Below are 26036 nucleotides of genomic sequence, written 5' to 3' on the forward strand. Positions count from 1 at the left end.
CCTCATAACTTCAAATTTTGCTTCTTTTTTTTTTAAGACAACAAGAGACTAGTTGAAAATACTGATTGAAATTGACTGGGCTTATAGCTAGTATTTAAACTCACAATATCAAAACTGACATTTTTTTTTATGTTTATGGAATATCGCCATATGCTTTTTTAAATAAATGATTTATCTGTGCTCGTTATTGTTTTTTTTTAATTCACCTCTTAATCTATAATCAAAATAACTTCCCCTCTCTCTTGCAGCATCATCTCTGCTCTTCCCTGATGACGTGTTTACTGGTGCGAGGGCGGGACGACCTGTCACTCACATGACATCACAATACGTCACAATAAGAAAAGACTACCGCGACTTCTGTTTCATTCTGACTCAATACTAGCCTATTGAATACTTAAGAGTTTCTAACAACAGTAAGCACCACTAATATCCAGCCAAGAGACCATCAAAGCATTGTTTCCAGTTCTTTCCAAGACATGGAACCAGAATGTTCCTCATCTGCTACAAAACATGGCTCAACATCATGCTCACTTTCTTCTGCATTCCTGCTAGTCTGCTTGGATGGAGACCCTTTCCCATCAGTCTGCCTCAGAACCAGCTCATGCTGCTGCACTGTATAAAACACAGTCTCTGTATCGTGAGGCGCGTAGCCAGGTAAGTTTCCTGAATGGTGGAGACGTGATTGTCCTTTGCCCCCGATGGTCCCCAGCGGCAGGCCTTTAGTACCACTGACACTGAGACACACGCTCTGTGTGGTGGTGTGTGACATCATGCCTCCATAGTAGCCACTCCCACATCCTGCACTGCTGTTGACACGAGCCTTCTGCTTCAGGTCTAATGCAAGACTGCGCCTCAGCCATGCCTTCTTAACCTCTGCCTGCACCTGTTCATGATGGCATGATAGAGAGAAATGAAAAGTCAGACACAAAAAAATGGGCTGAGAGAAACACAAATTTAAAAGGTGATGTGTGTAATAATTTCTTCAACATTAAAGTTGCCTCAATTATGCTTTTTCGGATATTACTTTTCATGTAGGATGTAATATAGCTGTTTGTAAATGAAAAAGGCCTGCAAAGTTTCATACATCAAAGTGCATGATAAATGGAGTTACTGTCTCCCAAACGAAATAACTGATTCTGAACTGCCTGAAATGAGTCATCAGTAATTCCAGCCTTACTTCCTGCACAAGGTGTGTAACAAATGTGCAGAATGCCAGCCTATGGTCTTCATTGGCTGCCCAGAAACAGCATCTACTTTGACCCTCAAACACTGTAGTTGTAACTGAGGCCTGGAAGAGTTTGGTTCATGTTGTTGATGTGAAGACGCTGTTGTCTGTGCTGCAAAAGCAATCCATGAACTTAAAAAGGTGCTGAGAAAAGTGCTGAGAAAGCCTCTGCAACTGAAATTCAGATATGATAATGTGCATTTTGTCTCCAACAAGCTCTATAAGCGACAGACTAGTCACAACAGACTGGGCCATATGACCAATAAGAGCAGAGTAGACTCTCTGAAAGGAGGGGTTTAGAGAGACCGGGTTCTTTATCAAACCATTTCACACACTGAGAAAGGAGGTAATTCTGCAATATAAATTATGAGAAAATTAAAGTGTTTTTGACCTTGTTGTAGGAGACCTATAAAACAAAATCAGGAGCTTTTAAAATAGCATTTCAAAGTATGTTATCATATTCCAGAACATAGAAATACTTAAAGATTAAAATTCTGTGTTTATTCACCCTCATGTTGATTTTCACAGTTTTTTTCTATGCCATGAAAGTTAATGCATTATGGTGTTTTTTAATCTACTACCCCATTTCTGTAAAAGTTGACATATTTTGTAAAATGTATCTGTGGTTTGTTAAATCTCTTCAACCTTTAGTTAAAGGCACAATATGTTAGATTTTTGGATTAAAATATCCAAAAACCAATAGAACAGTGTTATATATTTTGTTGATTTTTTGTACTTACATTATCCTAGATGTTTCCAAGAATGTTTAAATTCAGAGAAATAAGCAATTTTAACCAGGACACGGACCATGTCCATGCGTCACCTATCAATGACATCATACCCAATACCCGCGTTACCCTCGGTTTCCGGTTTTATATTGTAGAAACCATGGAAACACCAAAAATGCTTTAATAAATTATGTGTTTTATTAGACAGGTGAGCAACTGTTTGGATGCAATCATAGACAGAAAACGAATCATTGTTATATAGCTCAACACGTTTATTCTTATTGTTTAAATCTAGTTTTCTTGATTTTCTGCAAGTATCATGCCTCAGAGACAACACTATTTTGTCAAGTGGCTAGCATAGCATTATCAGATGCAGCTTTACTTTTAGTAACAGTAATATAGCATGTAATACAATATGTTTTAAAATTAATTACATGCTATTTAACAACACAAGCCATCCAGCATTTATTAATATGATATTCTAATATCTAGATTACTGCAGTATAGCAGCCACCAAGCGAACAGAGTAACGTTATAACATCATTGTCAACAGTCAAATGTATCCAATATGATAAACAGTGCTGCGTTACCCCACATACGCTTGACTGGAAGAAGCGGAAACAGCGACTGTGGCATAATAAAAGTTGCACTCGTCTCTCATTAACAATTGCTCCAGCAGCCTCGTTCAGCTCCCACAGCACTTGGCCCTGCCCTGCTTCATACTACATTAATAATCTCATCCATGAACATGATTTCTGCCTGAGTCCCATCCCGATTCTTTTCAGCTGGCTGTAAGGTGAAGACGACAATCTCCCATGATTCCGTGCTCAATCTTGGCGTCATCAAGCTACGCTTTTGTCTTAAATAGGTGACCTCTAGCAGCGAAAAATTGCATATTGTGCCTTTGACGAAAGTTACAGTTTTGCAAGTGAAATTTTTGCCCAGTCTCGCCTGATACAAGACAACTGCTCAGCAGTCTGTGGCCATTGGTGTCTGATTCTCCTTTTCATGACGTGACATATATTTTCAATATGAGATCTGGACTGCAGGCAAGCAATGTATAACTTTCTCCTTGTGTAACAGAGATTCAAGAGGCATTTCTTGATGCGGCAGCAGACTGTGTTAAGTGACAACGGTTTTCCAAAGTACACCCGAGCCCATGTGGCTATTTTTAACACAGCAACACAGCAGTTTGCCATGCAGTGCCGTCTGAGGGGTCAAAGGTCACGCTCATTCAACAGAGGTTTCCTGTCTGGCCCTACAGACTGAGTTTTCTCTGGATTCCCTGAATCTTTTCACAATATTATGCATGGTAGATGGTGAAAGAACTAAAGACTTTACACTTTAATGACCTAAAAACAGCATTAAGAAATGTGATTTTTGATTTGTCTGACAATTCTCTCATGAAATTTGGCACAAAGTGGTGAGCCATGACCCATCTTTGTTTGCAAAGAATGATATACTCATTTTATACCCAATCCCAATACCCTCACCTATTACCTATTCACCTGCTAATTGTGGACTGCTTCAAAACCTTTTAACTTTTTTTCTATAATATTCTATAACCTTTTCACTTTTGTTTTGCCTCTGTCCCAACTTTTTTGGAGTGTGTTGCAGCCATCGAAATCTAAATTTGTTTATATTCACAAAATACAATTAATTTGGTCAGTGAAAGCATTGGAAATCTTTTCTTTGTACTTTTGTCAGTTAAAGGTTCAAGAGAATTAACAAATCACAGATTCTTGATTTTATTGCATTTTACAAAATGTCCCAACTTTTCTGGAAATGGGGTTGTACAAAAAATGCCAATAAAGCATAATATAATAGATAATTAAATAATTAGATATTATAATATGAATTAAATAAAAGGCCCCTTAATCTAAGCAATGCATACATACAGTACAGAGAGTACACTTTCATGGCTGTTTCTTCTTTTAAAAAGTGTACTCAATTATAATGTCAAATTAAATGTTTTAGTTTAAAGTACATTTTAAATCATTGTTTTAATAGTCGTTTGTCATGCTTTAAAGATGACAATTAGAATCACTAAAGTGTCAATCACTCACCTCCCCATTGCAGAAGCAGTAAATAAATGCCACAAAGAAACCCTAAGGAAATAAAATTCAGTTATTTTAATGGCAACAATGAAACTAGTAATTTGTCTTTCCACCACTAATCTATATAGAGAACTGGATTGCTCATAATATCATAAAAAGTGAAGCCGCCACACTGCCATATTGGTATTCCCTAGTATGCCCTCACATTCTATTGAATTAATAGGAAATTCTGATTTTAATGAGAAAACATTTCCAAATGTTTTCCATTCTTCCAATGCTAATGTCCTAAACATTTAAATGGTTATTTGTTTAAATTCAGAAATTTCCCCGCTTCATTACAGTAGCGAATATGAGATAGCTGATTTATATCACAATTATATTTTATATTACAAACGTCACAAAGATTGTGCTTTGTAAGGCTTGTGCATACAACAGTTATTGATTATGTAAATATCTATGAGCTCCCCAACAAGACCTGAATTTGAATTTTTAAAAAATGGCATACCTGTGAGGAGTTGAAGAGCATCTCATAATGCATCTGAATCTGCCACAGCAGACCTGTGACTTCAGTGTACGGAAGAGCCATAAACAGCATGTAATGAACTCCAAACAGCGGCATCAGCACCAGGGTTGACTTCAGCAGCTTCCTACAGGCCACAACAAACAAATCACTATAAATCGTGTGTGTGTGTGTGTGTGCGCGTGTTTTTGTGACCTATAAGGACAAAATTTGTATAATGACATGGGCATGACATAGGTATTACGAGGAGAGGGTGACTTATGAGTACATTACCCCATGTCCCCATTTTTCAAAAGGCTTATAAATCATACAGATTAGGTTTTTTTTGAGAAAGTAAAAATGTGCACAATTTTCTGTGATGGGTAGGTTTAGGGGTAGGGGTAGTGTAGGGCCATAGAAAATACAGTTTGTACAGTATAAAAACCACAAACGTGTGTGTGTGTAGCAATTAATAACCTGTACTGTTGTCTAGGGTCCAGTTTTCCTGTGTTTGTTTCCCACAACTTAGAGGCCAAAACCCTGATGATATTGAGGAAGAGGAAGAAGTTTACCTAGATGAAGAGTTATAAGGAACACAAGTGACTTTTCAGTATAGTGAATTTACTGACAGGAAATATTTATACATATTTTGTATGCGTGCGTTAAGACTTAATAAGTGTTCATAAAAAATGAACGATACATGTTTGCATTTGATCAAGTATAGAGTTTTGTTTTTGCATATCTCATTTAAAAATTGTAATTATTATTATAATTTATTGGATTTTCTTTTTCTTACAACAATGGCTGCCAGGATTGGTACTTGATAGATCCATTTCAGGTTGCCTGCACTTATATCCCAGCACCTAGAGATGCACAAATCCAGCCTTCAATGCTTCAGAAAGTATTCACAATCATCTATTATTTTCCATTTTACTGTGTTGCAACGTGAAATGAACATTGATTTTTTTTTTTTCAACACTGCAGTATTCACAGCTTTTTTAACACACATTTTACTCCCCTGAAGTGACATTTTACTTATTTTATTTATCAGGTTTTGCTCTACATTTATTGTATATTGATCGGAAAAGTGGCCATTTCATATAAATGCATGCCTGAATGGGACTTGGCAGTGGATTGTGAAGGTTTACTCATCTCCTGAAACACCACCTGCACCCACTTTGACTTTCTGACCTTGACATGGAGCCTGTAGGTCAAGCTCACTCTTCAGAGCACTTTCAATAGTAACACTTATTTTTAAATTACAGCTGTCAAATGATTAATTGCATCCAAAATAAAAGTTTGTGCTTACATAATATATGTGTGTGTGTATGTGCTGTGTATATTTATTATGTATATATACACACGATTAACCACTTGATAGCCTTATTTTAAATCTATTGTTCTTTGCTATTACTGCTATAACTTCTATATTATAATAATTATACTTAACACCAATTGTTATTTTTAACTGTAATGCAAAGCTCTATTATATGCTTAGTAATGCTTAAAGGTAGGGTAGGCAATGTTTTTCATAAACACTTTTTTATACTGGTTCAACTCTCTTCATATCCTGATAACAATCAATAATGAAGTGGCGTAAATATAAAAAAAAAAATGTACATGTGTCTTCTTTGGAAGTCACAGGACCAAAAAAATGTTAGTCCAGTCATTGCATTTGGTCCGAATGCAATGATAGGATGTCCTACCTGCCTGTCAACATATGTATCTCCGTAACGCCAGCGCCACACACCCTGATCATGCAGACATCACACATCATCAGTGCGTTCATGAGGCTTTGCATTGTTGTAGACAGACAGCCACTGAGAGCCAAAAACAAACAGCAGCTGCCTTTTAAACTTCCTCCTGAACCAAAACAAGCTTATGCTGCATTCATGCCATGTCGTAACTTCTGTAATTAGAGTTGACCACGTCCTCAGACTCGGAATTATGCGTTTCTATGGCAACACTATTAACGCTGAGATGAACCGTGTCAATCAGGTGGTAGAAGTCCAAACTCTGTAAGTTGTTTACATTCATTATTATTGTAATGTTATGTGCTTTGAGACATGAGGTAATTTTACGCCATCTCTCGTGGCTCTTTGCAGACTCTGCTGTGTTTTGGAGGAGGTTTAGCTTTGGAGAGCGCTCTGAAGATCTTATGCTTTCAAAGCTAGTTGCTAACCTCGCTGAAATTGCCTACCCTACCTCTAACTAGAGTTACTGTATATTGTGATGACTATTAATAATATTTTAGAAGGGTTGCATTACCTACCATAGTACAAGAAGTTGTTACATTTTGCTGAAAGATTATGATGATATGATGATTATGATTTTTTTTTAACTTAATAATAACTTGCACTAAAAAAGTGTGAATAATAACAACAGAAATGTTCATAAGGAATGTTCATTCATCAATCCATCCATTCTTCAAACTGCTTTATCCTCTGCAGGGTCTCGGGGATGCTGAAGCCTATCCTAGCTTCTCAGGCCAAAGGCGGGGAACACCCTGGACAAATGGCCAGTCCATCACAGGGCTCACACACACATTTGCACTCTCATTCACACCTATGGATAATGTAGCACCTCCAATTCGTCTTTGCTGCATGTTTTCGAGTTGGTGGGGTAATGTTCATTTATGTTTATTGATAGTTCACCCAAAAATGAAAATTCTGTCAAAGTTCATCTACTCACCCACAAGTCATTCCAAACCCAAAAGACTTTTGTTAATCTTCAAAACACAAATTAGGGTATTTTTAATTAACCCTGAAAGGTGCCCTAGAATGCTTTTTCACAGGATGTAATATAAGTCTAAGGTGTCCCCTGTCTCTGAAGTTTCAGCTCAAAATAACCCACATAGATTTGTTTTTGTTCATTTTTTAACTGCCTATTTTGGGGCATCATTAAATATGCGCCAATTCAGCGTGCTTACCCTTTAAATGCTAGCACTCCCCGCCCCCAAGCTCACGACTCTATAATACATTGCATATACAAAGTTCACACAGCTAATATAACCCTCAAAATGGATCTTTACAAAGTGTGGTCATGCAGCATACCCGACTATGTAAGTATGGTGTTTATTTGATTCTGAAGCTAACATTACACACGGTTGGAGAGATGTATAAAGAATGAAGTTGTGTTTATGAATTATACAGACTGCAAGTATTTAATAATGAAAATAACGACATGACTCTGATCTCCATGAATACAGTAAGAAATGATGATAACTTTAACCACATTTAAAAGTACATTAGCAACATGCTAACGAAACATTTAGAAAGACAGTTTACAAATATCACTAAAAATATCATGTTATCATGGATCATGTCAGTTATTATTGGCACATCTACCATTTTTTGCTATTGTCCTTACTTGCTTATCTGCATAAAGTCTGATGATTCAGCTGTGCACAGATCCAAACGTTAATACTGGTTGCCCTTGTCTAATACCTTGAACATGGGCTGGCATATGCAAAAGTTGGGGGCGTACACATTAATGATCCCGACTGTCATCACAGTCTGTGTTATGTTGAGATTCGCCTGTTCCTCAGAGGTCTTTTAAACAAATGAGATTTATATAAGAAGGAGGAAACAATGGAGTTTGAGACTCACTGTATGTCTTTTCCATGTACTGAACGCTAATTGTTTAACACAAAGAGCATGTCACATACAACTGTATGGTAAACAAGGAAGCTCAAACATGTGTTTGATGCACCAATGAGGTTTGTTCTAACACGTGACGCACACACAAGCCTCCATGTTTACCATATGCACTGTGTTCTATATATGTGTGTTTATGTGAATAAAAGCCTAAATTAAATCTCTTCATCATACAGTATAAAGCAATAATATCTGTTCACAAACAACTCAGTTCATATGCCACCTGGACTTTGAATGCAGGGACAGAAACCTCTCAGGTTTCATTACAAATATCTTAATTTGTGTTTCAGAGGTTAAACAAAGTATTATTGGTTTGGAATGACATGAGGGCGAGTACAGTAAATTATGATCTTTTGGCTGAACTATCCAAATACATGAACAAAAACATGAACTTAATTGCTTGATCACACCATAAATATCTTGACTTCACAGGTTCAGCCAGAAACTATTTTTAGAGAGGGCAACATATGGTCATGTCTGGAATTTGCTAAAAAACAGTGACAAAACCTAAACCTTTTGGAAGAACATTTTGTGGTCTGATGGGCCCTATTTAGCCTAAAAGTGAAGTGCTATGTTTGCCCCAAGCCAAACAAAGCTCATCACCCAGGTGATCATTCATCCACCCATCCATTATCCAAACCACTTGTCCTCTAGGGTCATGGGGATGCTGGAGCCTATCCAAGCATCTCAGGCTGAAGGCAAGGAACAGGTGATCATGTGGAATTTATTCCAAGGTGTTAACATTTAGAGATTTACCAGAAACCTTATACAAAAACGAATGCGCAAATAAACCTACTGTGTGTCTGCCAGAGATGCCCGGGCACTGACCCATATGGATACAAACACTGCAGGTATCCCTAGGAAAGAGAAAACAAAATCAAACGAAACAGGACATCAGTGGAAAACCCTATCTTCTTTTCACCCTCAAGATCATAATGGATTGCTCTAAAAATATTATCATCAAGTTGCTATCTTCAAAACGAAACTCACCCCAGCCTATGATTGTCAAAGCCCACAGGCAGTTCTTATCAGACAGGAAGGCCATGAAGATCAGACTATGCAAGTACAGACCTTCCACCAGAATCCAATAATGATTGGTTGCCAAGAGGTACAAGAAGAGGGTCACCGCAACCTTGCAGCCTACCTGATAAACACACAGACCAATAAAACTGAGGCTTTGAAGCATTAATTATGTATTCATGTGCAAATGTGTTTTTGTGAGTACCATATATGGTCTTTGTCCAACTGCCTCATCCTCTAGTTTGCCGTCATCTGTGACGGTGTGAAGAACGGCATCTTTCACAAATATACTGATTGCTCTGCATATGAATGAGGTGAAGAGGTGGATGTGGATGTAGTTACGGGTGCAATGGAGACGTCTGGAGAAATAAAGAAACACAGAAGAGAAAAGAATCTTGACTTTAAAGTAGTGGTGGAAATTGATTAATTTCAGTGTCTCATAGATCACTGTCATGTTTAGTTCGGTTTAGTTTCTGTTTGTATGGACTTTCAGTTTGTTGTCATTGATCACATATTCCTGATTTTCCTGTGACAATCTGTCACCATGGACACTAATCATTATCTTCATCAGCTGTGCGTTATTTGAGTTAATCATCTGTGTCATTACTTAAGTTGTTCCCTGTCCTGCACTCTTTGTCCAGTCACAGTAATACCTATGTGTTTGCACTACTTGCCTGCCTGCATGTCATGTAGCGTCTGGACCAACCAGACACACAATTATTCATTATATTTAATGAATTATCCAGAACTCACTCTCTCAAAGTTAACTAAAATCACATGGGTAGCATGTTCAGTATCTACAGACTCCAACTTTCGTTTCCTATTTTGTAATTTATGTTACATGTTACTTACTTATAACACATTAGTATTATAAGAATCTAGAAGGTTCTTCTCTCAAACATCCATCCAATGTCTTATGCTAATATCTTGCTACAGAACAAAGACTCGTAAAAGTTTCCCTCCAAAGGGGAAACTCCTTATTGGCTCAGACACTTCAAGAGGGTGTGACATCTTCACCTTTAAAATCACTGATCACAAGACCACGGTCTCTTCCCCCTCTCATTTCCTTTACTGAAAAACGCTGATGTGAAGATGATGCTGTACTAATAACTACTAAGGAACCCCAAGCTTGTGCCAGGCTTCAGTATAGACCTTCCATTCACCAAAGATCCTCTGAATCCAACTTTTTCTCTTTCATCAAGACAATATTAGCAAAGATTCAACGGGAGCCTCCACAAATTGCATCAGGACAGTTTTAATTCAAATGGGCGAGACATGCAAGTATCAAACTTAGTCTCATTATGTGATACATTAAGTATCCTTACCCCTTTTAAAGAAGGGCCTGTTAAAATTAAACTGATGGTTTGCTGAAGGCTGTTGATCTGCTGAATTTCAAACGATGCTGTAACTTCTTGCTTTTCTGTATTCTGCTTCAGCTCTCTCTTTCCCTTGGTAAACTGTATGCATGTATGTGTTTGTTTGTAAGTTTAGTTATGTGTTTGTGATTTAGTTTAGATTCTGATCTGCTTATAAAACAAACGTCCCTGATAATGATTCGATCACAGCTATGTGCTAAAGAAATCATCTATCAACTTTTCAAGAAGGATATTTTTCTGTGTTCCCACAAGCACCTGTTACAGATGACCGATCACAAATGGATTACGCCGCAAAGTTTGCCGAAGTTTTGCAGATTTTTTGTCTTTTGCACAAACTTTTTTTCACCTTGCCCTCACCTGCCCCTTTGATGACGAGACCCTGAAATCAATGTTATGGATCGGGGTGAACTTTCACCACCCCGTGGACCTCCCAGACACCACCGATCTCAACTGGAGAGAAGCCATCATCAGGTGTCTGGAGAGCGTCCGTCCCCGATCCAGGACCCCACCAGACCCAGAGCTTGAATCACCACCTTCGACCTCGGAGCACTTGTGTGTGTCCCCCGAAGACAGAGAGCTACCACCTGCCATGACAAGTCTTGGAACTCTTGCAACTCTTCACTCCATCTCGGCCTGTAGACCTATCAGCTCCGTCTTGGCTCCTCCCACCTTCCACTCCACCGGAGAACCTCTGACTTGTGGCTCCTCCGGGTTCCCTAGTCCTGCCGACTCTCCCTTGGTCATCACATCACTTCCGTCATAGACATGCGGTTCGTCCGCTGCACTCCGTCCCTCCACCCCTATGACTGCAGTGGGCTCCCATGAGCTCCCCCTCAGCCCTCGGGTACTCTGACTCCGCCTCGACGGTCAACGCCATGCCATTGCCTAGGTCTCCAGTACCAGCGATGTTGCTCGTTCCCATCAGCTCTCTGTCTGCACCTGCGGATCCATCGGCCACACCTCTATAGGTCATCCCCCAGCTGTCATCAGCCTTGTCACCACCTGGACTCCTCCCTCGTCTCTGCCACGGGCTATCAGCACTGGAGAGCTCTGGGTCTGTGCCATCGACCATCATCCAGCAGTGTCGCCAGTGTCTAGTCCCACCAACCCTTCTCCTCCAGAGTTGGGCGATATGTCATGTTTAGTTCAATCCAATCTGGCTCTGTTGGTACCATCATCAACTTTCTCTGTCAACTCAGGCTTTGATCTTGAGTTTGTGGAGCGTGAGCACATAAATGTGTGATATCAGTGGCAAACAGCCAATCATATGCCTTGCAACAGAGGCAAACTGTGATTCAAAACTCTTTTGCTGAAGGTTAAGAGATTGAAGAAAATGAAGAATTTAAATGCACTTACAGTAAAAAAAAATATTTGTCCATGAAAGAGGACAAATAAAACAAATTATCTTGCTCTATCAGTGCAAGTGAAACTTGTGCAGTTAGTTTATATAGTTGATAATATAGCGATAGAGACTCAAACATGTAAGGTCACATGTAGTCATTTTTTAAAGAGTTATCTATTAATTCTACAGCATATTTATATTACACATGATCTGTATATATTAATATTTATTTAAATAAATGCTTAATAATAACTGTCAAACTAAAATTACTTATGTGTAATGGATTCATAATAATATAGATCATATAATAATTGTATAAGTCATATATAAATCATAAAATAATTCTAATTATCATTAAAGCCAAACAATTTAATTGTTAAATATTTGTTTTTACTATATAGTGACCTTTCATTTGGAGGAAGAGAAACTGGGGGAGTGACTTTATTGTGTTGGATGTGTCAAGTGTTACTTTGCTCACATCTGATTGGTCCAATTTTGGTTTGTTTTTAACACAGCATTTTTTTTTAGAGTGTATGCTACAGTTTTCAAAAGGGTTCTGCATGGATAAAGGGCAAAAAGACTGGCACCACTATTCCCTACTCTCTTCCTCAGAGAGCAGAGAACCTGCTGACTTTCTGATCATATTATAGCAAAGATATCTCAGTGAACACATGTTTATCACATGGATGTAGATAAGCATCAAGGCACCACACACTCATGAACATGAATCAGGCACTGACTGAGGAGACATGGAAACATGTAGCATCCTACAGGATTAGATTTGTGTTTGTAAAGTGTTTACTACCTTGGACATATTCATTATACTCGTATATTTAAAACATGAAATTTGTCTTGTTGAAATGCTCATTTTGCACTTACTTGAAATAGCAAAGGATAAAGACCGCCACCAGCAACGCCGCCAGTGATATGGAGTACCCAACAGTGTACATGAGGTAAAGACGCTCAAAGACCTCCTACATAAACACAGCAAAATAGTACACAACAGTATATATATAATCAGTTAATGTCTATACATTTTAGTCTATGCTCTTGTTTAGACCTTTTGGACCTTTAGACAAAAATCTCCAAACTAAATACATTTTCTATGTGTTATACTATGTGGATGTTTCTGCATGGTTGCTACTGTAGGCTGTTAAGTTAATGACTCATGTACAATAAGTACAAGTCTATATGATATTCTGGCCTATAGATATGGTTCAGGTCCTTCAATTATATACTGTATTGAATATATTGATTTTCTGCCATGTGATAAAATTCTAATCATTCAGAAAATGGCAGTCAGTCAGTTACATTCTGAAGTTTAATACTTACAGTTGGGAATTTGTTCAAATCACTTATGAGCAACAGTAATAGTGGTGCATGCCACCGATTAGATAATAGCTGCCTATGGGTTATGAAAAATGCACACACCTCCTGATCGCTGTGATTAGTGTGCAGGTAAGTGGTGCATTCTGTGTAGTTGGCCCATGTCCGGTTTATAGTGGACACCTGCTCCCAGTTACCAGATGCATCACAGTGGCGATATGCATGTCCTAAAATGCATGTAAAACAGACATGTAAATAAATAGGTACACCAAAAAGTATCAGCCTCTGAGGGCATTTCTTAACACAGCTATTTTGTGTACTTTTACAAAAAAGAAGTAAAAAAAAATAGAGTAGCTATACTTTCAGCCTTTGTTTTGTTTTGTTTTTTGTATCAGATATACAGCATACTTAACAAATTTATATTTAAATGTATTTGGCCTATACTGACATACAAAAGTCAAAGAATATTTGGTCTACTTGTACTTAATCTTTTGAGCTAGCTATTCTTAAGAAAAGTACAGTAGGCCTATTCTAAGCATACTGCTGTCTATGCAGGTGAGATCTCCAAATTGCAAGAGTTTGAAAAACGATACAGTTATTGTCTCCATGTAAACAACAAAAATGAGAATTTGTGAAAACTGTAATGTCATGCGCATACATATTACGTGTTCTGTAGGCACGTAATGTTCCTTTACAAAGTTTCATCGCCAACTACTGGCCTGGCAGCAGGTGAAAAAAAAGTACACTCGTATAATGTAAGTGCTCTATTTTCGCACATAAAATTGTGTACTTAATATACTAAAAATTCTTCTTTAGTACTTCTTAAGAGAATCTTAAGAACGTCTAAGTGTACTTAACTGTGCTATTTTGAGACACCATGAAATATGAACTAAAATGTGCTTTTAATATACTATCTCTGTATTTAAAAAATGTATTATTTTTTAAATACAGAGTATATTACAAGCACAGTTTAGTTTATATTTCATGGTGTCTCAAAATAGCACAGTTGAGCATTGTCAGCTTAATTTTATTGAGTTCAGGTGGGTTAAGCAGACCTCTGTGGTTGAAGTCATAGATGTACTCAGGACACAGAACTGCAACCATCTGACTGGGTTTTCCTGCAGGCCAGCAAATGATCCCATCCCACTCAGGAACACAGTAATTCTCTGACAATACACAAAAATATCAGATTCATATGCTTTACAAGTTTAACACTTCTATATTTAACGCAAAATATGTGCAATCAAATTATTCTACAAAAAATGTTTGAAGGTGACAGGTCAAATTAATTTCTTCAACATAGGAAGCCAAAGATATGAATCCTGAATCTTTTCTCATAACCAAACAGTGGATCCGTATTCATTTCAGTTCTGGGTAAGCCTGTATCCTGCTAGTTACTCATCACTACGAATAGCAAAGGAACCCGAGCTCAAATCAATATACCTTATCCTAAAATCTTGCTATAAACAGGGCCGCATTCTAATTCGATCCTGCTGTCTTCAGGAAATTGGATATGTAGATTTAGGAAGATACATGCATTTGATTGCTTCAGTAGCTGTCAGATTTAGACATTGTATAGCAGCCCTATATTACACAAAAAATTTAATACCTCTGACCACATCTAACTGTGCACGGATGTTTCTCTCACACCTCGCGCGTGCACCAATCAGAAGAAAGATCTGTTCATCTCTGGTGAGGACGTCATCGGAATCAATCTGTAAGAAGAGCAGAAAGAACAAAGAAAGAAAGAACATTATTCTCACCCTTTTAGTATATATAATCCCAAACCAAACCATGATTATATGTATTTTATTGAATAACATAGCACAGTATCATCATATATTTATTTTTTGTTTTATTTTTTGAATGTCGATGTCTACATTTTCTAGATAAAATTATATTCATAAAAATTAAAAATAAATGTATGTACATTAAAAACACAATGGTTGTTTCTTGATCTTTAGGCATCTTTACTGTATATCCCATGGTGTGATTTTAATTAGCCTACAACGAACAGATTTCAACCTTTTTCTTATTCCAAGTGAAAATTAAGTGTGATGTGCACTTTTAGTATATTAAGAATTTTTTTTACTTGCAGATAATAATGAAATAAAAGGCCACTTATGTGTACGAGTTTCTTAACACACTTATGCACTTGTTAAAAGGCCTATTCATAATGTCAAATTAAGAAATATGCTTATTTTGAACTGTGACTAACATACTTGAGTAAATATATGTAAAATGTACTAAATTGTATGTTCAACATTATAAATATAAAATAGAAATTATATTAAATTATATTTTAGTTTACCATAAATGCTTGTTAGTACATTTGGCAGACTGTCCATCAGTTGTGGTGTCTTTTCCACTATAGGACCATTAATTTTGTTCCCAATAAACTTTTTTTTACATGCATTTTTCTATAATATTTATCATGTAGTATTTGCTTTCTTATAATTTGAGGGTTTTTTTCTCTGCCTCATTACTCATTGCTTAGAAGTCATATGTAATGCAAGACACAGTACTACATAACCCAGACCAGCATTGTTGGAGGGGAAGCATGTCAAAAAAGAAAGTCAACGTATACGACGCTCTCTTAGTAGATTTGTTGTTTTTACCATCTCATCTGCATCGCACAGGCGATGCTTGTGACATGTCAGACCACAAAAGACTGACAAAAACCTTGTTTGTTTCTAAGCATATACTGTACATTTTGGTTTTTCATTTTTCAAGATCTCAGCTGAAATCATTGACATATCATCCATCTATCACCCCATCTGGCACACCTTCTTTTAGGCTGATGTGCTGTCTCTCAGTGTTGTGAAATATTTGCACTGTCCTGTGGTATGTGACGAGCTCTCTTCAACCTTCAGGATGAGAGAGAGCATATCCAACCTTACACCCCCCACACCCATGGGCATCCCTCACCACCATCCCACATTATGAGCCCTGATCTCTGGGTCCTAATGACTGGAGAAAAACAGAAGCATTTGTGCCCTAAATACATTCAGAAAGAAAGAAAGAAAGAAAGAAAGAAAGAAAGAAAGAAAGAAAGAAAGAAAGAAAGAAAGAAAGAAAGAAAGAAAGAAAGAAAGAAAGAAAGAAAGAAAGAAAGAAAGAAAGAAAGATCTAGTGCTACCAAACTGGTCCGAGACTGAGTGAAGATCTAAACACAGCTTTATTATAGAGACAATCCAGAACTGTAATCCAAAATACAGGCAATGGGTCAAACAAAGGCAATCAGTCCAAATAAACAACAGTGGGACAGAAACACACAGATAAAGGGTAATCCAGAAGACAGGCACGGAATCAAAATAACCAAGATACATGAAACCAGGAAACGCTCAGATATGCAGTGAAACAACTTACAAAACCTCGCAGTGAATGACAGTCTGAACAGGGTTTATATAGGCTGGGCTAAACAAGGTAATGAAGAACGACTGAAGACAATCATGGTTGATTACCCTGGGCAGTGGATTATGGGTAATGTTCATGGACGACCTCTGTGGTCATGTTGAGGCAGATAGGAAGAGCATGTACAACCTCTGTGGACTTAACAGGGCAGACAAAGATTGAAGCAGGCTCTAGAGTGAACTCTTCAGCTGAATAGCAGTGCTCGGTCCATACACAACAAATAGCCATCGCGGTAACAGGGAGTACAGTTGACAGCGGGACCACTTCAGAAACCCCCAGACTTGACATTACCGCTGAGATATAAGCTGCTCGCACAGATGACAACAGTATTTCCTGTAGACTTGAAGCCAGTCTGACTCTGGCATGAGAATTTGTGAAACTGGCGTGGCAACCATCTTGATTGGGGACTCTGGTGTGGCAGCCATCTTGGGTCTGGGTCTCACTCGACTGCTGGATCTGTACATGATGAGGTTTTCTGTTACCAAACTCAGAGATTGAGTGAAGATCCAAACAGATTTATTAGAGGAACTATCCAGATCCGTAATCCAAAATACAGGCAATGGGTCAAACACACCGGCAAATGGGTCAGCTCCACCTCAGGCCTCCATGCACAAGACCCTCGTCTCGATGTGGACAGTCATCCTACTGGCTCCATCCTCATCCCTCCGGCTCCACCTTAGTCAGACGCCACCCTGGAATCACCTTGGACCTCCAGACCTATGGCTACACCTCAGCCCTCCACCCTTTTCGTTCTAATGGGCTTCACCTTCCTTCCGGCTCCACTGTTGTCCTCAGTCGTTCCAGCTCCACTGTGGTCTTCTAAGCCCCCATCTCCGTCTTGGTCCCATGAGACATTGGCGCCTTCTTGGCCCTCCAGATTATCTAAGTTCTGGGTCGCTCCTTGGCTCCTCCCTCCGCTGACTGCCCCTTGGACTTTTACTTTCTTTGCTTCTCCATGGACACTTCCTCAAGTTTCACCATGGACACTTCCTCCTGTTCCCCTGTGGACTCTTCCTCTTGCCTTTTTTTCTATGACCTTTTCCCTCTCAACACTACAGTGTAGATTCTGTTAACAGTGCCAGGAGGTGCCTACCGGGAGGGGGGAAGGGGGTGGAGTAATGTCAGGTTTTAAATTCTGTTTTGGTATTTTTTATTTTAGCTTAGTTCTAACTTCTATGTTCTCTGTGTTTATTTCCTGTCTACTTTAGCTGACCTAGTTCAGTGTGTGCCTGTTTATTACCATAGCAACCTATTGTGTCCACCCGTCCCTGGTTTTCAATTAAAAGCAGAAAACTTGTATGCAGTTTAGTCATTATTTACATGACAACAGCATTTTGGGGGCCTGGAAACAAACTTGAAAATGGGTTACAAAGAGCAAGTTTTTGAAAGCAATACTGTTATCGTTTCCATAACTACAAAATCGCACATTTGTAAAAATGGTGAAATAATGTGCATGCATAATGTTCAGTCTATAGGTGTGTAGTATTTCTTTACAAAGTGACATCACTAACTACTGGCCTGCTATGCATAATACAGTGTTTTTCGTCGATTTTACAGATTTGTGTGAACAGGATCGTATTGACAACGTTGTTCTCTTTACATGAAACTTTTCAAAAAACGTTCCTTTTTAGCACATTGTTGTCATGTAAATGTCCCCTTGATATATATATATATATATATATATATATATATATATATATATATATATATATATATGGTGGGTCAGTGATGGTAGGAGGGACACACAGAACAGCCATTGGGTATTGGGATGAAATCCTTGCACCCATTGTCAGACCCTACGCTGGTGCAGTGGGTCCTGGGTTCCTCCTGGTGCACAACAATGCCCAACCTCATGTGAGATCAGAATACTACAGAGACTTGGAAATGAGCCCTTTTGATCTGAATAGAAGCAACTTCTTAGCAACCACCCTGAACACCCAAAGTAACTCTCTGGCAACCACTCAAAAGTAGAATATTTACAGTGATTTCTGCACAGACAAGCCCAAAAAATATTTCTTCAATAAATAAATAAACTTCAATAAATTAAATTTTACATTTTCTTTGTTGTTGTTTCATGTTACTGCTAATAAACTTATACAATATTAACATTAAAGCCTAAAAATATTCAATGCAAAATTTACAGTTTTCACAAACATAATAATGATACAGACGTATTTTAAATGGAGCTACACAAATAACAACTTAAGTTGGCATGAAATCAAAAATGGCCCTGTTTTTCATAATGCATGCTATTGGTTCATCTGTCCATACTTGATTATATTTTATAATTTTTCAACCTTGTAATCTTTAATCAGAATGTCATAACTTGCTCTTCCTGTAACAAGACTTCCTTTTCTCTGCTGATGTATTTATAAAACCGTGCTGCAGTTAAGCTATTGCATTCAGATCTGCCTCCGTTCCAGTGTACTGTTCACAGGTCACAATCCAATCATCTATGAATAAATCAAGTCCCGTCCTATCTTGTTCAATAGCCATTTGACTTTATTGGAATGATTTCCCTTGTGAAAAAGCAGTGCACTTAATAGTATTGAATGTGCACTTGTAGTGAACTTCAGACCTTGAAAGTATATTGCACATGTAAAAACTGCACTTGCAGATAATATATTAATGAAATAAAATGTCACTCAGTGTACTTAGTACACTTTCATGACTATATTTCTTCACAACTAAGCAGACTTTTAAAAAGTGCACTATGTAATGTCAAATTAAAAGTTTTACTTTAAAGTACATTTTAAATCATTATATTTAAATTATTATATGTTGATATGTTGACTAACACTAAAGTACTTGATTATATTTTTAACTGTATTGTGTTTTTTGATGTTACATTCAATGTTAATATATTTTAAATGCAAAATGCAACTTTATCATTACAAATATGCAATTATATATATATATATTAATGCTCTAATAGAAATTGCATTAAAGTATATTTAGTTTACCATGCTTGTCAGTACATTTACGTACATTTATGAACCATATTTCAGAGACAATATAAATAATTATGAAGTTACATATAAAGATGCACTTAAGTCCTACTCTTCAAGCAAGTTCAACTAAATTTAATTTTAAATTTTATGATCGTACATTGTTATTTCATTGTAAATATCATGCATTCAGTTTTAAGTATATTCCTTTAGAGAGTCCTTTATAAGTAGGCCTACATCATTCATATATATATATATATATATATATATATATATATATATATATATATATATATATATATATATATATATATATATATATATATATATATATATATATATATATATATATATATATATATATATATATATATATATATATATATATATATATATATATATATATATATATATATATATATATATATATTTATATAGGCACTTATAAAAGTACTCTTTAAAACTATGCTAATGTGTACTTTTTTAACAAGGGTTGACACTCCTTGATGCATAAAATACATATATATATTTTTCATTTTCTGATGAACAAAACTGACCTGGCTGTTCTGAGGGTTTTTTTTTTGTTCTTGTTTGTTTTTTTTTTTAATTTTATTTTTTTAGCATGTTGTTATGTGGTTTCTATTGTGTTACAGGTAACTTACAGGCTCAAGTCAAAAGAGCTCACCTCCAACTCTATATATTCTGGTGGTCTCATATAACTTGGGTCCCTCATTCAGTAAGTTTCTTGCCCAGTTTAACAGCTAAGGCTTAACATTATTTCTGACTAAAATGCATGTTTGAGCTTTTTTATCTGAAAGTAACTTGCGCTGACATCTTTTTCTTTTTTTTCCCTTTCTTTTTTTCTTTTTTTTTTTTTTGGTAAAGCACGTTTGTAAAAGCTACTTTATAAAGGCTACTTAAATGTCCTAATTTAAGTCCAACTTCTGGCTTAATCTTAGCCCTGTCTATGAAACCTGGCCTATATGCTTTAGTTTATATCAAATTGTCAGGTTACTTAAAAGCAATTACATATCATTTGAGGAATGACAAGCCACATGATTTCAGGAATTGTTCACAACACAGTGGTAGCACACACAGGTGGGAATGAGTTACTAGCTGAAAATTTGGGGTTTACCAATACTTAGGGTTTGTTCAGAACTCAGACCCTTAATTTGAACAATAGTAACATTTAATTTAATTTTAATTATAATAAATATATAAACAATTATTGTAAATATAGCCTAATGTAATATAATATTGTGCAATATATATTTTTATAAATATTTCTTTATTTGTTTTCTAATATCTTCACAAGGTGTGTATTGCTGATACTCACAAATGAAATTGGACTACACTCATTTCAAATTACTAAAATACTTTAAGATACATAGCATTTAAATCACAGCATTATTTCATATTATCCACCTTATTCCTGACGAGCCTACTTTTGATTTATGGGTGGCACTTCCGGTTTGGGGAAATTCTATTCAAAAAGACTGAAATGAAATCATAAGGCTGGCCTACAAATAAAGCTTATCCGTCAGTTTGACTGAATGAGCTGTGGATTTTCCTTCATGTTTTATTTTCAGACATCTCAAGAATAACGTAACGCTTGGTATTTTAACATGACATGTTAAAACAAGATGGCAAGTAGAGCTCTTTTCAGTCGCTGCATTCTTTTCCTCATAATTGTTTTCTTTTTTTCCTTGCATTCCGCTGTAATAGTATGAAAAATGACAACAAACTGCACATTTGTGGTGTGTTCTCCCAATTTAATTTACGATATATCCCATTAATAATTCATTGGACTGCAAGAATCTCTCTTTCCAGGTTTGTTTTCACATGTACATACAATTTATTATCTGTCAAAATGATGGAAATCACCTTGAAATAGTATAACACAAATGCTGAACATTTTTGACAACGTCTGTTACAAAATACAGTAGGCTACATTGATATTTAACCTGTCCGTTATTGCTTTTAGCATACACTTTTAAATGTACTTTTATTGTTCGCTGGTTGATTGGTAGAATAATGTCATCTCATTGTACCCAGTTTAAAAAAAAAGAAAAAAAGAAAAGAAAAAAACATACTATTGCGTTCATAGAGCGAGCCTTTTACTGATTGTTTTCAGCTTAACGGAAGTTACACACATAATTCGCGCAAAGTGCCATGGGCGTAGGAATAAGGTTAGGGGGATAGGATAGGGAGTAGGAGGAATTACAGTTGAAATACTTACACTGAAACTGAAAGAGTCAATTAACCAACTGTCTCATTTGATTGTTGTTTTTTACCCTTGGAAAACAACCACACTGTCAGGCACTCTAATGCCATTGATTCTTAATAATTGGTTTGTGTAACTGCCCAGTGTTCAAACACTTGTAAGTATATCATCTTGACAGATGATATCCAGAACACTGAAAACATTTAATTCCAATTGCCTTCTCCAGCAACGGTGAAATTAATGGTATGGCAATGCTCTCGATCAATCGTGACTTTCAGGGTGTAAATTGCCCGTTTATCAAGTGCTCATCTCTCGCTGACCGACTCATTTTCTGCTTCACTGAGCATGTGCATTGGCCAATAAGTCTTTCTGAGGTTGACAGCACAAACAAAGAGACACACTTTCCTTTCCTCATTACCAAGAAATATAGGACATGCACAACCTTCAACAATATACAAATCTTTACACCCAAGACAAATTTCAGGACATTTCTGAGCTTTGACTAGTTTGCCGATACCAGTTTAAGCTAAAGATTGGTAACAGTTTACAATAAGGTCTTGTTTGTTAACATTAGTTAATGCATTAACTAGCATGAACTAATAATATATTTTTTTACAGCATTTAACCTTTGTTAATGTTCATGTCAGTTCACAATAGCCTACATCAACAAATACAAGTTTTGCTTTTTCTTTCTGTAGTAAAAACAAAAATTAAGAATTTTTTTTTTCCCCTAATGTAATTTATTAATGTTAACAAATGAAACCTTATTGGAAAGTGCAAAATTTTGCTACCTATACCTAACAAAAATTTGAAAAACAGAGTGAAGGGTGAAAAGGGTCATTTTCTCTTTGCTGAGTGATTTCTCGGCTGGGGAATCTCACACACACTGCCCTGTCAGACGTCTTCATCACAAACCACTCAAACCAAACAAATCTATTTGTGTGGCTGATGAAACATTGATCAGGCTGTATTATTGGGAAAGCTGATCACCAGAAGATGATTGTTTGTGTTCAACCAGCAAATGACCGTGAATAAGATGAATTCTGAATTGGATTCAAAGCTGGATTTAAAGTAAAAATCAATTTACAGTTTAGTCACATCAGTGAAGATTGTTAGTGCTAGATGTCTCTAAAAGAACATGTACATAACATTTGTTGATTAAGTTGTGTATACAGTCAAACCAAAAATTATTCAGACATTTTTGATATTTTTGATAGATTTTTACTAGTGGGTGCAGGACACTATAATTAATTTATGTAAGTGAAGATAGCAAAATAAAGTAAACTGTGACATATTATACCCATAAATTCTTCATACAGTGGACTATCAGTAAAATTGATAAAAATATGAAACCAAAAATTATTCAGACACTTTGACCTGACCATGATTTGCTTAAGGGTTATCTGACATAATTAAGATAATTTTTTTCTGACACAGTTTAACTCTGAGATCTTGTCATATTTTATTAACATTTTTTAAACTATAGTGAATAAACTGTATGAATGAATGAAATGTTCAAGGTGTCTGAATACATTTTGGTTTGACTTTATATATATATATATATATATATATATATATATATATATATATATATATATATATATATATAGATATATATAAATAAATATATATATATTTATATATAAATAAAGAAATAAATAAAGATATATATATATATATATATATATATATATATATATATAATATATTTATATAATGTTGACTGGATAGTTTAGGTAAGTGTTTCACATATATTTGCACTTAATATGTTCTCATTTTTGATAACATTTTATTACTTAATTCACATACTAATGTACTTAAAGAATTAGTTCACTTTCAAATTAAAATTTCATGATAATTTACTCACCCTTATGTCATCAAATTAGTTTATGTCTTTCTTTCTTCAGTCAAAAAGAAATTAAGGTTTTTGATGAAAACATTCCTGTATTCCTGTAGTGTATTTCAATGGACCCCAAATGGTTGAAGGTCAAAATTACAGTTTCAGTGCAGCTTTAAAGCATTCTACACAATCCCAGGCAAGGAATAAGGGTCTTATCTAGTGAAACAATCGCTCATTTTCTTAAAAACAATAAAAATTATATACTTTTAACCATAAAGGCTCGTTTTGAAGTAGCTCTCTTCTTCTTCTTCTCTATTAGAATTCCAGCAGTGTAGACGCTACTAAATGTATTACTGCCCTCCATGGGTCAGTTTGAACTAATTGTTATATACTTGCACTAGCATATTGTATATGATAATGAAGATCAAACTTTGACCTGTGGAGGGCAGTAATACACTTAGCAGCGTCTACACTGCCGGAATTCTAATAGAGAAGAAGAAGAAGAGAGCTAGTTCAAGTTCATTTTTAGAAAATGACTGATCATTTCACTAGATAAGACCCTTATTCCTCATCTGGGATCGTGTAGATCCCTTTGAAGCTGCACTGAAACTGTAATTTTGACCTTTAACCATTTGGAGTTCATTAAAGTTCACTATAAGGTGAACTTTTCAACTGAAGAAAGAAAGACAAAAACATCTTGGATGGCATAAGGGTGAGTAAATCATCAGGAATTTTTTATTTGAAAGTGAACTAATCCTTTAACTCTCAGGGGTTGGCGGTCACACTGGCGATACCACCTCGCTTTTTGACAGAGACTCAAAAAACTCAGTTGAATTTGGTCATACATTCCAGTGTTATACATCATCCGAAACTATTAAGTGTCTACTTTTATTTGTGTACACTCACAAAAAGCAAAAACAAAATGTTGTGCTTTTCACAAAATAAAGGAAACAAACATGATGCGTGATCTGATGTCTCTCTCTCATTCTGAAATGTGTCTGAAAATGAACTGCAACTAGTAGTTCTGTAAGATGCATGTACTCATTAACTTTTAGTTATTTAGGAAATTGTTAACTACTGAGAAAAGAACAAATTGGAAGGAACCTTAAGCTTTGATTAAGCATTTGATTTCAGTATTCGTATTTGACAATTATGCATTCAAGTTGAGCGGCAGATTCAGATTATCTTAACAAAATAAACAAGTAGTTAAATTAGTCTGGTATTGATCTATAATTCTGGTGAGGAGGGAAAGCAGCAGACAGCATTATACAACCATTGTGAAAAAGAAGCACACTTAAGCATAGCTTAAAAAAGTGTACTTATTACAGAAATAATATACTATAAAAGAATATATTTAAGTGCAAAATGAATGTATAATATTTCCAAATTATTGATTGCATGTTATTTACAATTAAATGAAAACCTATTTTAGTTTAAATTTAAATTAAATGCAATTAGTTGAACTTAAGAGTGTTTTTTACCTACTTAAGTATGTCTTTATGTGTAATTTCACAATTACTTCAATTGTCTCTGAAATATGGTTAAAGTGTACTGCTGAATGTACTGACAAGGATTCATGGTAAACTTATATTTTTTATGTCATTTCTATTGAAAATTATATGTCATGTATTGTAATTACACAGTTGTGCATTTAAAATATATTAACTTTAAATGTAATATACGCACTACAGTTAAAATTATACTACGTTTTCTTTATTATTAGCCAATTTTGTCCTTCATCAAAGAATGAGATCATTGAAATGTACTAATTTAAATTGCAATTTAAAGTAAAACTTTTAATTTGAAATTATTACAAAGTGCACTATTAAAAGTGTACTTAGATGTGTTAAGAAATCTTCACCATGAAAGCACATTTAAGTACACTTACGTGGCCTTTCATTCATTAATATTATATTATCTGCACATTTTTTAAATATACTTTTCTGAAGTCCACTACAAGTGCACGCACACTTAACACAGTTAAGCACTTCTTTTTCACAACTGAAAGACTAAAAAAATGTGGGAAGCTCTATATTTTACAGTCTTGTTCTGCATGTACATACTTGTTATAGTAATTATAATAACTGGGTAATGACTAGGTACTAACCCTGAACCTACTGCTAAAAATGTTATATTGCTCACTAGGTAAGTGTACTGTAAGTACACAAAAGTACACATATTAAAGTAGACATTAAAGTTTCTTCTATGAACAAAGCAGGGAAGCCGCAGGCATATGTCGGTAATCAGGTACTCACCAGAGCTCTGGCTTCCATCAGCACACTGCACAGCACAAAAACCACGGCGACCTCCACTGACAACATGTTTAACCCAAGACCTTTGACCTTTTCCAAAACTTCTGTTCACCAGAGAGCTCCTCTTAC

The 26036-nt window shown here is 35.9% G+C and overlaps 1 protein-coding gene across 1 annotated transcript; it reads right to left on the minus strand.

The window, feature by feature from the left end:
• Positions 1 to 299: 299 nt before the first annotated feature.
• pth3r (parathyroid hormone 3 receptor) lies at positions 300 to 26036 on the minus strand. The gene is made up of 13 exons (XM_067369586.1): positions 25911 to 26036; positions 14839 to 14944; positions 14285 to 14395; positions 13335 to 13456; positions 12783 to 12877; positions 9391 to 9544; positions 9156 to 9309; positions 8962 to 9022; positions 5306 to 5372; positions 4987 to 5081; positions 4516 to 4657; positions 4020 to 4061; positions 300 to 883 (listed from the first exon to the last, which is right to left on the minus strand). The coding sequence occupies exons 1-13, from the start codon at positions 25974 to 25976 to the stop codon at positions 446 to 448; spliced, it is 1653 nt and encodes a 550-aa protein (XP_067225687.1). The 5' UTR covers positions 25977 to 26036; the 3' UTR covers positions 300 to 445.

The sequence above is a fragment of the Chanodichthys erythropterus genome, chromosome 19 (assembly GCF_024489055.1).
Source record: "Chanodichthys erythropterus isolate Z2021 chromosome 19, ASM2448905v1, whole genome shotgun sequence".
In the NCBI taxonomy this organism is placed as follows: Eukaryota; Metazoa; Chordata; class Actinopteri; order Cypriniformes; family Xenocyprididae; genus Chanodichthys; species Chanodichthys erythropterus.